General features: G+C 38.6%; 1 protein-coding gene across 2 annotated transcripts; it reads right to left on the bottom strand.

The window, feature by feature from the left end:
- Positions 1-9,977: 9,977 nt before the first annotated feature.
- LOC107770684 (G-type lectin S-receptor-like serine/threonine-protein kinase At4g27290) lies at positions 9,978-13,599 on the bottom strand. 2 transcript variants are annotated; one of them, XM_016590020.2, is made up of 7 exons: positions 12,193-13,599; positions 11,912-12,031; positions 11,598-11,719; positions 11,299-11,509; positions 10,901-11,138; positions 10,671-10,821; positions 9,978-10,570 (listed from the first exon to the last, which is right to left on the bottom strand). In XM_016590020.2, exons 1-7 carry the CDS (start codon positions 13,469-13,471, stop codon positions 10,265-10,267), a joined length of 2,427 nt encoding a protein of 808 aa, XP_016445506.1. In that variant the 5' UTR covers positions 13,472-13,599; the 3' UTR covers positions 9,978-10,264. The 2 variants fall into 2 exon arrangements, with proteins under 2 accessions (XP_016445506.1, XP_016445505.1); XM_016590019.2 differs by having other exon boundaries at positions 11,598-11,722; positions 12,193-13,598.
- Between the last annotated feature and the right edge of the window lie 467 nt (positions 13,600-14,066).

The following is a 14,066-nucleotide window of genomic DNA, read 5'->3' as shown; positions in this document are numbered from 1 at the left end:
CAACTCCAGCACTAGAATGACTAACACATCTTCCATTCAAGATCTTCCCATGAGGAATACTTTCATAATTCTTCCATGCCACATGGAAATAATTTGAATATCAGCAGTCTATCAACCAAGTGAGTACTGCAATACCAGTGAACATCCGTAAGTCAAAACATAATGCGCCTTTTGAAATGCGCACACTTCTTAGGGATTATCGAGCAATTATAACATTCATCTAAATATCTAAAACTGACCATTCTGTCCAAAATTCGTGATCTTCCTTTCAAGAATGAACTGCCACCTTGTATATGTAAATCTAAATCCGGTACAACACATCACATCTATCATGTGAAAGGCACGGGAATCTTATTATAAACACTGAGTCACCAGCAAATTACATACCTTATTAGTTAAAAACCTCTCTCTTGCTTCTTTCCAGGAGAAAATCATAATACACAACATATTTCATACACCAGTAGAAAATATCTGGTTCAAACCATGGTAGAAACCATCATGAACACTTTGAAATCCATTTGCACATAACCAAGCTATCAGAACTAAATTCCTCTAACTCCACCAAGCCACACAAGTTGCCAAATACGAGAGTATTGCCACAAAACACCCGTAAAGCCCCACATCATCATAAGAACCAAAACAACCGAGATACCATTACTATACTGATCCAGCATGTTACCTATTTGTCCTATCTACTCCGAGTTTCTTCTGAATCACCCTCAAGTCGACATTTCTCCTTGTCAAAACACTACTATCCTTACCCAAAGCTCACTACAAGACATCCTAACATAAAACCACATCGCCCTAAGGCCCATAAGCCATTGTATTCTTCTTAAGCACATTCATAAATACCCTAACCGTAACACTCACTCTGAAAATACCTTATGAGAACTTAAAATTGTTCCTCTTTCCTTATACTGAAATGTAGAATCCATAGTCAAACAGAATTACCGCACATCACGATACCATCCAATATAAGTAACTGATTCTAGTGATATACGAATTAAAAAACAAATTCAATTTTCACATATATATTTTAAATCCATTAAAACCCTCTCGATAGTCATCCACTCTGCTCAAATCTAATTTACTATGCCCCAAACGGGTCGAAAGACATGTACTCATTTATCACAATCAACACACAAATAAGTAACCCTGCCTTAACATGACCAATCAAATTCATACTTCATGTGCACTACATCCTTCAAAATAATAACTTGATCATACAATAATTTTCATATTTTTATAAAATGCCATATAACCCGTATTTAGGAATTTCCTTACTCGAGTCATGCTCGATCTCCATCTCTGCAAGTCATAACTGATCCCCGAGTATAACTCCGACCAAAAACTAAAATTTGATACATAACCATGAAATCAAACTATCAATAGCAGGCTCCCCCAGTTAGCTTTAAGCTGCAATTATATAAAATTAGAACCCGCAAGGATTTCTCCTTCTCAATTACCAAGATCTCGTACCGTTAACCCACCAGGCTTCTCGAAGTCTTTTGTTAAGCTTCTCATGGACATTCTGAATCACCAGCCATAGTCACACACTCGACCTCTTACCGGGTAGCAAGTAATATTCCTCGCAGAAGATACATCAACATCACGCCACCGCTAACTGCCCACCGGAGATAATCCACCTGTGGAATTCCTTACCGATATCTTCCAACGATGTTGCACTGGGTGCAACGACCATGTAATTAGTAAATTATCCTTAGCTCATGCTCGCCTACCATTTGTATAAGTTTGCACATTCCCTATTGACATTAACTGAAAGTTCAACAATGCCTTCCGAACTCAAGTCATATCCAATCTTTCTTAGTACAGTAACCGTCACTCCAAATAAAGTCAGTAGGCCAAATCACATTCTATCATGATTCCAAACCGTTCTACACTTTCATAAGGAACGAGACTACCCTACCACAGAATCCATATGCTAATCTGCCACTCTTACTTTAGTTAAACCATCTCCTTTAAGCAACTTCTCAACCTCTACCTCTCCTACTTGACCTGCTAGTACTTCAACCATCGTGAAACACTTCCCGTCATGTCTTCCCTCACACTTTGTTGCCCAATTGTTGAATCAAATCAAAATGCATCTCTGTCGCACCTAAACCAATAAAATGTTACCGACTCTAAGCCTCTTTGAAGATCATCTTTCTAGAGCCATCAATATTAGAAATATCCATTCGCAACCACAATTACTACACAATCACTTACTCTTCTTGAGTCCAAACTTATTGACAAGACATGAGAATTTAATTTGTCCCACAATTTAACAACGTAAAAGATCCTTCAATACACTCACAACTCGAGACCATACGTCAAATCAAGACATATATCAAGTACCCAATAGCAAACTCTTGAGTCACAAGTAAACTTTATTTGTCTCATTCAACCCATCTGAACATATCCCGTATTCACATCATACTTATCATATAGTCATGCAACCGCTCATCGAGCCTCAAATTCCACTCATAGGGACATTACCGGACATACGAGTCCAAATGTACTAGTTCACATAACTGAAGCTATCGAGCCTAAGCTGCAGTCTAACCCTGGCCTCAAGTCCTCCAGATTGGTCCATTACCGAAACACAGAATACACATCTTGAACCTCGTTCATAGAATCCCAAGCCGGCGATGCACAGCAGATACCGAGCGCTCATATGCGCATACGGAATGCGTGGAAGGAATTCAAAGAGTTATGTTTCAAGCTAAATCGATTCCGCACGATAGAATACAAGAAGGGAAATTTTCCTAAGGGTTCTGCAGCCTCTCGAAGATAAATACAGACGTCTCCGTACCGATCCACAAGACTTTACTAAACCTGCTCATGACTTGTGAGACCTATGTAACCTAGAGCTCTGATACCAACTTGTGACGATCCAAAATCCTAACCTATCGTGATGGCGCCTATCTCGATACTAGGCAAGCCGATAATCTCAATAAACCATAATTTCTTTTAAGTCTGAAAATATAATATTTAAATACAATACATAATCTCACAAATACAGATACTAACACTCCCCAAAACCTGGTGGCACTGAGTACATGAGCATCTAATATGCATACAAGTCTGGAACATAAGGTCTATAATAGTCTAAGACCAAAATACAGTAAACAAGGAGATAAGGAAAGAGAGACAAGATCTGCGAAACATGGCAGCTACTTCTGAATCTCCTGAAAATCAAACTGTGTGAGAGAATTAGCACCCACTATGTCGAGAAGCACCTGGATCTGCAAAGGAAGTGCAGGGTGTAGTGTGAGTACAATCAACTCAGCAAGTAACAATAATAAATAAGGAACTGAAAATAGTGACGAGCTGAACATTTATAATTCATTTTCAGTAATTCCAGAAGAGAATATACATTCTTTCAAATCCAGCAGTTTAAGTCAAATAAATTTTATACAATTCAAGTTCATGTAATCCGGATATAGAATCCTTCAGAAATTACACCACAACAACAGATAGCAACTAAGTGCATCAACTAATGAAAAACAAGTACAATCTCTCAAGACAACAATCACTCACTAGGCTCCCAGCCCTCAGCACTCACACTTAATGGGTACCCGCGCTCACTGGGGGCGTACAGACACCGGAGGGGTCCTTCAGCCCAAGCGCTATAATCTGCACGGACAACTCACATGTTGCACGGATAACTCACGCGCTGCACGGACAACTCACGTGCTGCACTATAAATATCTGGATCCGCACGGCCAACTCACGTGCTGCACGGCCAACTCACGTGCTATAGTATAATATAAAGATCCGCACAGACAACTCACGTGCTATGGTATAATATCTCACAATCAGGCCCTCGGCCTCACTCAGTCATAAAGCTCTCCAGTCTCTCGGGCTCTCAACAATCATAAAATTAGCCGAAACAACAATGATATGATACATCAATAATGAACAATAGAGACTGAGATAAAATAATCAAGTAAGTTGTGAAGGAGTACAAAACAACAGTTTAAGTAGATAATTCAACATGTACACGACCTCTGTGGGTCCCAACAATACCAACATATAGCCTAAACATAGTTTCTAGCATGACTTATAGTCAAGTTTCCACAACATATAGAGAGCACATAACTATCAACAATTTATTCAGTTTTACAGTTTCCACAGAACGGACCAAGTCATAATCCCCTCGGTACACGCCCACACGCCCGTCACCTAGCATGTGCGTCACCTCCAAAATAATCACATGACACAAAATCCGGGGTTTCATACCCTCAGGACCAGATTTAAAACTGTTACTTACCTCGGAGCGTGAAATTCTTTACTATGGTATGCCTTTACCTCTCAAATCGTCCTCCGAATGCCTCGAATCTAGTCATAAATAATTTGTTTCAGTCAAAAAAATTTATTGAAATTAATTCCATATGAAAATAAAATTTTTCCATAAAAATTCGAGTTTTTAACTTCAAATATCGCCTGTGGGGCCCACGACTCGGACCCTGATAAAAGTTATAAAATTCGAAAGCCCATTTAACCACGAGTCTACCCATACCAATTTTATCAAAATCTGGCCTCAACGCGACTCTCAAATCTACAAATCTTATTTCCAAAATTTTAAGTTTAAATCTCCGATTTACACCTCAAAATCATGTAATCTAGTCGGATTATTCGGTGATAATTCAATATTATGGAGTAGAAATGATCACAAGGGACTTACCTCAAGTTTTCCTTGAAAATCTATCAAACAATCGCCTCTCCTCAAGCTCCAATTTGTCAAAAATGGTGAAGGGGACGAAGTCCCTGCTTTATAATTCTGCCCAGACAGCCCTCGATCCTGGGCCTTTAATCGTGTTCCTCGATCCTGGTCCACGATCATGGGCCTCGATTCTGACCCTCGATCCTAGCCGTCGACCCTGACTTTCGATCTTGCCTTCAATCGTGGCTTCGATCCTGGGCCCTCGACCTTCGATCGTGGCTTCGATTCTGGGCTCGATCATGGCCCTATTCTAGGCACGATTCAGAGTTTAATTCTGGGCTCGATTTTTGGGCTCGATTCTAGGCGAAGGAATTTGCAGCAGAAGAAAATTGCAGGAACTATTTTAGTCCACTTTTTGATCCGTTAACCATCCGAAACTCACCTGAGGCCCTCCAGACCTCAACCAAATATTCCAACAAGTCCTAAAACATCATACGAACTTAGTCGAGCCCTCAAATCACCTCAAACAACGTTAACACCATGAATTACACCCAAATTCAAGCTTAATGAATTTTGAAATTTCAAGTTTCTTCAAACGACTCCGGAACCTATCAAATCACGTCCGATTGACTTCAAATTTTTCACACAAGTCATAAATGACATAACATAGGTATTCCAATTTTCAGAATCGGATTCTGACCCAGATATCAAAAAGTCAATCCCCCGGTCAAACTTTCCAAAATTAACTTTCGGCATTTCAAGCCTAATTCCACCACGGACCTCCAAATAATTTTTTGGACACGCTCCTAAGTCTAAAATTACCATACGGAGCTATTGGAATTATCAAAATTTAAATCCGAGATCGTTTACACTTAGGTACATATCCGGTCAATCTTTCTAACTTAAATTTTCAATTATGAGACTAAGTATCTCATTTCACTCTGAATTCCTTTCGAACCCGAACCAACTAACCCGATAAGTTATAAATTAATTGTAAGGCATAAATTGAGCAGTAAATGGGGGAATGGGGTGTAATACTCAAAATGACTGGCCGGGTCGTTACAAAAATCGCCAAAAACCGTGTTGAAAATGTCCAAAATGACAAAAATGTTAGAACCCTCTGTTTTTGTACATTGTGCAGAGGTTCCGCTTCTGCGGAATTTTTAACCTCTTTTGCGGATTTTTCCTCCCGTTTCTGCGCCATTCTCACTTCTGCGATTCCAGGTTTGCTTCTGCGAGCTCGCACCTGCGAGCCAATTTCCTCAGGTGCGATTGCATCAGTAGGCAGCAGCAAGTTTCAATTGTTCTAAGTCCAAATTTGATTTGTTAACCATTTGAAACTCACCCGAGGCCCCCGGGACCTCAACCAAATACACCAAAAAGTCCTAAAACATTATAAAAACTTGGTCGAAGCCTCAAATCATATCAAACAATGCTAAAAATATGAATCATATCTGATTCAAGCCTAATGAAATTAAGAAATTCCAACTTCTACATTCGATGTCGAAACCTATCAAATCAAGTCCGATTGACCTCAAACTTTTCACACAAGTCATAAATGACATAACAGACCTATAAAAAAATTTCAAAACTGGATTCCGACCCCGATATAAAAAAGTCAACTCCCCGGTCAAACTTCCAAACTTAAATATTTAAATTCGCCATTTCAAGCCTAATTTAGCTACGGGCTTCCAAATAATTTTTCGGACACACTCCTAAGTCCAAAATCACCATACAGATCTATTGGAATCATCAAAACTTTATTTCGGAGTAATTTATATATAGGTCGACATCCAGCGAACCTTTTCAACTTAAATTTTAAACTTTGGAACTAATTATTCCAATTCATTCTAAGACCTTACCGGACCCGAACCAATTACCCTGGCAAGTCATATAACAATTATAAAGCACAAATTGAGTAGTAAATGGGGGAACGGGATTGTAATATTTAAAATAACTGGGCGGGTCGTTACACACTGCTAGGGCAAACAAGAAGAGAAAGACTACCTCTTCTCTCCCTGTAGAGATTCCTCCTATAAGAGGAAGAGATACAAGGAGTCAGAAGTAGAAGAAAGTAAGATAAAAGGTGCTGCTAAAGGAAAAAAGAAGGTGGTTGAGCCTGTTGAGGCTATTGAAATTGACGAGATGGACCTGGTCCTTCAGGATGAAGAGGAGATAGAAGAAACAGTGGTTGTGACTCCAAAGGCAAAGAAAGCCAAGACTTCCACAAAGAAGTTTGTTACAAAAACAAAGTCTGCGGAGCCATCTACTTTGACTAAAAGAACCAGGTCTGTATTGAAATCAAGTATAGTGACAATAGTTCAGGAATAAGAGTGAAGTGGAGGAGAAGAAGAAGAATTTGATGCTGAGAAGGACAAGGTGGTTAAGTTTGGGAAGAGAACAATCTTGAAAGGTAGACTCTTCAGGGACTTGGAGGAGGAAGGTATGTTAATGCTGCTGGAGAAGTTACAATTACAAGGATGGAAGGACATGGTCCTTCAGATGGATGGAAAGCTGGCCAGAACTGAGATTGTGGAGTTCATGAAAAATTGTGAGATCAAAGATGGTAGGGTCACCAGTGTGGTTAAGGGGGTGATAGTGAGTTTTGATGACAAAGAACTGGGAGAGATTTTAGGTGTACCTGCTGAAGGTTACAATGACTACAAGAAGCTCAAATGGCTAAGTCTAGAGAATCTCCCTACTGCCCTTGCCATTACAAGAAAGTTTGTTGACAATGATGAATAGCTTGAGCCCAAGGTTATTTATAAAAGTAATATGAAGCCACCCCACAAAGTGCTATTCAAATTTGTTAACAAAGTTGTCCCACCTAGGTAGGAAAGAAGGCACATTGCCACATTTATGGACCTAGTCCTTATGGAATATTTGGACAGTAGGAGGAAAATCAATTGACCTGGATTTATTATTCAGCTTCTTAATAGAGTTCTAACTGACACCAAAACTCATGTCATACCTTATGATTTTATTCTCACGGCTGTACTTGCACACTTCAAGGTACCCATCAAGAAATGGGAGGTTGGTACAAGTAAGGATCACTTAGGGGCAAATACTTTGGCTGCTTGTGACTATGAAGTCTACACCACTCCCAAAGAACCTGGTTCATCCAAAAGGGTACCTGTGAACAGCAAAGTGCGAGCCTTGGTGCAAGAGAGTGGGGCTAAGAATGCTGAAATTGAAAGGTTGAAGAAGAGGTTGGCAGAAGTGGAAACTGAGAGAGATGCTCTCAGAGCTGAGCTAGCAAAGTAGAAGGAGAAGAATGATGGTGTTCTTCATGATATGCTGAAACTGCTTCAAGCCAAGAACCAATAATCTGGTTCTTCCCAGCCTTAAGACCTTCCTAGCCTAGTTAGATCAACCACTGACCCGGATGAGATTTTTTTTATTTCTTTTGCTCATGATTCAGTGTTTTTATTTCTCTTTATGCTTGTGGATGACTAATTATCAATGATAATCGACTGTTTTTGTGCTCTAACTATTTGTTGATGCTTCTTAGATGGCTAATATCATTAGATTGATAAATTATATTTGATTCCATAATTACATTTAAAGTAGCCCTAGTGGTCATGAGTAATTTCTATTAAAATCTTGTTATCTAACATAATTATGCAACTTTTCGATGATTCCAAAATGGGGAAGATGGGTTGTATTTTTTACTTTGGACTGTGATGTTTATAACCTAATGAACCTGGTCCTTGATGATTAGTATCTTTAAAATAAAAGTTATAACATTGTGTTGATGTTGAGCTCAGTTGACAAAGGGCTTATGCTTATGAAAAGCGTAGAGTTAATTGTGTGACTTGCATTTGAGAGTTAAGGAAGGAAAAGAAGAGATTTCCATAAATAAATGTTGTAAAGGATTGAGTTGGGAAACATAGCAATCACTCTTGAAACAAAGTAGCCTTAAATATTACTGTCAATATCCAGTAGCATTAACACAACAATCAGTACTGTTGAAACAAAGCAGCCTTAAGAAGACAAGTGAATTTCGTTACCACAAGATATTTATGATAGTTGCAGAGTTACGACTGGAGATATTTAGAGAGCTTTCCTTCAACAATGAGAGCGCAAGAATCACAGTCAACCAATGGACAACTCACGAACAGAGAAGAACGAAAGAAGGGAATACCACGTAACAGAGGAATCAACCCCTCTACTATTGCAGAGGCACGACTAAAGAAGGCAACGACTGTTTATAGGTTTTGAAGAGTAAAATTATACGAAGAGTTTTGTTTTAAAAAGAAATATTTTAGGGATAGAATAGTAAGTATTTTGGTCAAACCTAAAGTGCTTATAAGCTGAAATTTGATAAGTTGGGGGAGACCAACTTATGGCTTTTGGCTTATTTTTGGCTTATAAGCACTTAACTTATAATTACTTTTAATTTTACCAAACGCGTAGATAAGCCAAAAAGTACTTATAAGCTAGTTTGATCAGCTTATAAGTTTAGCCAAACACCCTCTTAATATAGTAATCTGGGACTGCTCAAAAAAGATATATATGGGTGTATGCGACAGTTTTTCATTAGTCAAAATGAGATCTCTCACTATGAACAACTGTTTTTTTTTTTTTGCCGGAACGTCCTGCTTCCCATATTTTGCTTGACTTTGTTGAACATTTTCCTAAATGTATTCCTTGGACATACGGTTACAGAGAGAATACAGATGAAAAATGGTAAAAGAAGGGTTTTTCTCGGATGGGTTAATGTAATTTTATGACCCAGGTAAGAAAATATAGGGTCAGATCATGTAAGTGGGTCAAACTAAATATCCATTTTTTGTTTCTGCCCGAGCTTGCCACATGGCCCAGTAAAAAACCACCACGTCATTAAATTAAAGGCCCACAAGTTTTGCCGTTAGACGTGAGGGTAATTTTATCAATAAAATTAACGTCGTATGCTTTTTGGATGGATAGATGGATGCAGGGTATTTGTAAACTATTTAGCAAACCATAGGGGTAGTTTAGGCATTTTTTCCGAAGGTTCTTTCCTGTTTTCATTCTTGGATTAAAAGCTCCATACATTACACAAGAATAGTTATTACTGGACCTATGTTTTAAGTTTTCATTTAGCCATTCCAGATCTATTATTAGCCATTATATTGTGTAGCATCTGATATGACCATTCCATCATGTTCTCACAATGAAGTCTCTTTTGCACAACTTGATACAATAGTCCCCACTGCTCTTGAGACTTGGCTTCACTTAATCAATCTAATTTTGATGAAAGAAATATGCAATTGTTTAGCACAGGCTTAGGCATCTTGATGTCATTCTCTAAAAGCTACGCATGCTAATAAATGCAAGTCTAATATTGAATATCTAATATTCCAAGTTTCCAACTAACTGAAAGTAATGGCTCAAAAGCATGCATTAGTTTTTGATTTTTCTTAATGACTCTGAAAGAAAGTTAGTTTACAGTTTTTGTCATCGCAAAATGATAGTGTACCTTGCCTCTATTTTCAGGTGTGAAACTTCATAGTCTGAAGGGGTTCAATTGGATTCCTTTCATAGAAAAGTTATACTATGCATATAGGTATCCCAGATGTAGGCATTCTAGCATTTTTTAATCCATTTGCGCCATTGCTATCTTGGTTCAAGAATTGTAAATGTCAAAACATTGTCAGTGAGGCATCTTTTCTCAGTTGAATCATCTGTTTCAGCTGCATTCCTCTCTATGAAAAAACCTGGCTCCTTTGGTTGAGGTAATGCCATTTCTTCATGGCTCAACATGAAAACAACTGATGCCGTTGTTGGTCTGTCTACTGTTAGTTTTTGAACACATAATAGCCCCACATGAATGCATCTTAACACTTGAGATTTCACGAACGATTCTGTGAGACATGTATCCATTAGTTCCAAGGCCTTGCCTTCATTCCATAATAACCAAGCCTACAAATTAAAGCAAAATCAGTATGGTTTACATGATATGCACAAAATACGAGTGCAGCAGGAAACAATGAAGCAAATGTTGGATTCGTATCTTGCTTACATGTCCTAGAAGACTGTGATGGTGGTCGGAATGCTGAAATGTCCTGTTCTTTTTTCCGCTCACTATTTCTAGTAAAAGAACACCAAGACTGAAGACATCTGATTTCACTGAAAATTTCCCATCAACTGCATACTCTGGAGACATATAGCCACTGCATGAAAACATAATGTTAAATACTATATATCAATGATTTGGTGAAGGTAAAGATGAAAGAGTCAATGAGAACTTACTATGTCCCTATTACTCGCTTTGTTTCTTCTTCAATTTGGTCCCCACCAAAAATCCTAGCCAGTCCAAAGTCTGAAATTTTTGGATTCAATTCGCTGTCCAATAAAATGTTGCTGGTCTTTAGATCTCTATGTATAATCCTTAATCTGGAGTCCTGATGAAGATAAAGAAGCCCCCTTGATATTCCCATAGCAATTTGAAAGCGATTTTCCCAGGGAAGTTGTTTCTTCCGGCTCTCATCTGAAGAATATCATTGTAATTCAGTTTGGATCTCTTTATCATGGTTTATCTTTTACGGAGCTTTTATTCATCTTAGAATGAGAAAAGAACATTGTGTTAGCATAATAATGCTGATATGATAAGATGGATCTTTAAATGAAATGAGTTAAGAGAAATGAACCAAAGATGAAGAAGTCCAAGCTGTTGTTCGGCATATATTCATAAACTAGCATCCTTTCTTCGCCTTCAAGACAACAGCCTAGAAGCTTAACTAGGTTTCTGTGTTGAAGTTTGGAAATCAGAACAACTTCATTCTTCAACTCTTCAAGACCTTGTCCAGAATGTTGGGAGAGTTTTTTCACTGCTATTTCTGGTCCAGCTGATAGTTTTCCCTGCCACACATCCACGCAAAGTGTAAACCACAAGAGCATCATTCGTGTGTTTTGACTAAGATACATAAGAGTAAATGATTCTAGTTACCCGATAAACAGGTCCAAAACCACCCTCTCCAATGATATTATCTGATGAGAAATTCTCTGTTGCAATAGTAATACTCATCAAATCAAACAAGGGTAGTTCCATCTCTTCCTTTCCTTCTGGACCTGCTGTAAAATGGAAAACTTTTGTAAAGATGATATTGAGGTTAATGAAGCAACTATACTTTCCAAAATTCTTCAGAGCAGATCGAAAGAAGCCAATTAACCAGAGGTATTCTCCGGCTAGCCAGGTAGTGTAGTAGATTTTCCTATCTGCACTTTAAGATATTATTCAACATGATGGACAAATTTGCTAACCTCTTTTCCTCTTCTTTCTTCGCATTACAGACCAAGACAGAAAACCAAGAAGGATTATCGCTGAAACCGTTGATACAATTGCAATGACTGCTTTTGTTGTCTTTCCTATATGGTTTGAACCTGTCAAAAGTTTACTACGAAAATGTGAAAAATTCCGGTATGATAGTAGTATATATAAAGATGATACATAGCCAACAGCTTAGCATGTCTTTAAGATGCTATTACTGTAAAGTTCCCACCGATTAAGCATAAGGCGGTGATGAATTGATTAATAGACTTACCTATTTCTGATGCAGCCATCCTCACATAGAGATCTTCATCAAGTTGAGCATATTCCCTTATATCAATGAGTTGGTTAAACCAGAGTAAGCATCCACTCCCGCCGTTTCTGACATCAAGATTAGAATATGCAACACAGGAACAGTTCCTCAGGCACAACCTTTGGCATTCCTCAAGGCCAATGGTTTTGTCAAACCAGGAATGGCGTGTATCTGGCAATTTCACACCAGAGTATTTCAGAAACCGATCACTTGTCCCACATTCCAATGGAGTTCTTCGTACGCACCCATTAGACCAATCTGCTGCATCCCATTCTTGTTGATATTTAGGCTTAAAACCTCTCAAACAATCACATGGAGGGGAGTCATTGATGTTGCACTTCCCAAATTGACCACACAAGGCATAACGATCGCAGTTATCCATCTGTCCTGTTGAGTAAAGAAACCAGCTTTCGGTTCGTTCTATCCATAAAAGCCGTTGAATCAGGCCTGCCGGATTCAATACCACCCAGGTGGGAAGAGAAGAATTGAGAAGCTCATACGTAAAGTAGATCTCCTTGTCATTCATCACGAACTCAAATGTATAATAAGGATTTGGTTTCAAATTTGGTCCCCCAGTAAAAGAACGTCCATTCCATGGTCCCGTGTTATACTTTATTACAGGACCTTCCAACAAAAAATATTGAGGGTAACCATTTGTATCAACACGGTGCATATATTCTCCTGGAGAAGGATCATCACTGCTCCTCCACGATGTTAGTGTCCAATTCATGCCAGTGACCAAATTACGACCAACCTTCATGCCCGGTAATAATGTACTGCCTGGATAATCAAAACTCTGCCAAGCATAGTTTTCCGGATTAAGATCACTGCCATCCTTTAGGACAAGATTTCCAGTGTCCAAAAGCTGAGCTACTGGATCCCTCAAGGATGTCGATGAATTCGATGACCAAATCACATCTTGGGTGCCATTCATGAGCAGTAGAATCCCTTTGTCACTGACTGTTAATATTCCAGATGTGTCATTCAGTGGGTTGGATCTATTGGCAACCCAGACCACTTTCTGAGCCTTCGAAATTTTCTTGTACCATATTCCAACGTACCGATTCATGGAATTTCCAGGGCTGAAAAATCCAAGCTCAAAGTAGCCATCAGCTGAAACTATGGTATGGCCATCTTTGATTGGGCTATCCTTCGATATAGTGTCTAAAGCAGTGGAAATTATGAAGAGCAACGACACTATATTGCAGGAAAGGAAATAGAAATCTGCAAAGCGTTTCATGGAAATTGTTTGGTCCCTTGGTTTCAAACAGGTGATCTTTGTGCTATTGGAATTCTTAAGAATCAAACCAAATGGAGATGGAACATTTCCAAGACAAGATTAGACTCCTTGTCATATTATTTGTTTCGTGCATTAATGAATAACTGTTTTCTAAAACCACTAGATCTGACTGGTCCTTTTCATCTCTTTTGAATAGTCAACCCCAGCAATCAAGCAGATACTCCGATTATTGTAGTAATAAGAACAGATTTTGAATACTTCGGTCTCTTTCATTTGACCACATGGCCTGCCTGTTTACCCTAAAAAACAGATAACAATTAAATTTGTTTGTGGTTTTAAGGATACGTGGATTAATTCGATACAAACGATAAATTGCGTAAGATTAAACGGATAAAGGAGGTGATAAATTATCAAACCACTTGAGGGGGGTGATTTCGGACTTAACAACAGCCTTAATGAAATATCCGCCCTCGATCCCGGACTCACAATGACCAAGCACTGATGAACAAGAACTGGAACTTGGAATAACAGAGAAAATAATAGTATATTACATTGATAAGCGTGTTACACTATCCCAAATGAATAATGAGACCCC

Source organism: Nicotiana tabacum, chromosome 2 (assembly GCF_000715075.1).
Source record: "Nicotiana tabacum cultivar K326 chromosome 2, ASM71507v2, whole genome shotgun sequence".
NCBI lineage: Eukaryota > Viridiplantae > Streptophyta > Magnoliopsida > Solanales > Solanaceae > Nicotiana > Nicotiana tabacum.
This window is presented reverse-complemented; position numbering and strand designations above follow the sequence as displayed.

Coding starts and splice junctions, on each gene's coding strand:
- LOC107770684 (XM_016590019.2), bottom strand. CDS start 13,471: ATGAAACGCTTTGCAGATTTCTATTTCCTTTCCTGCAATATAGTGTCG. Junction 11,510..11,597: donor GTTTTGGACCTGTTTATCGG/GTAACTAGAATC, acceptor GATGTGTGGCAG/GGAAAACTATCAGCTGGACC. Junction 10,822..10,900: donor AAGCGAGTAATAGGGACATA/GTAAGTTCTCAT, acceptor GTTTTCATGCAG/TGGCTATATGTCTCCAGAGT.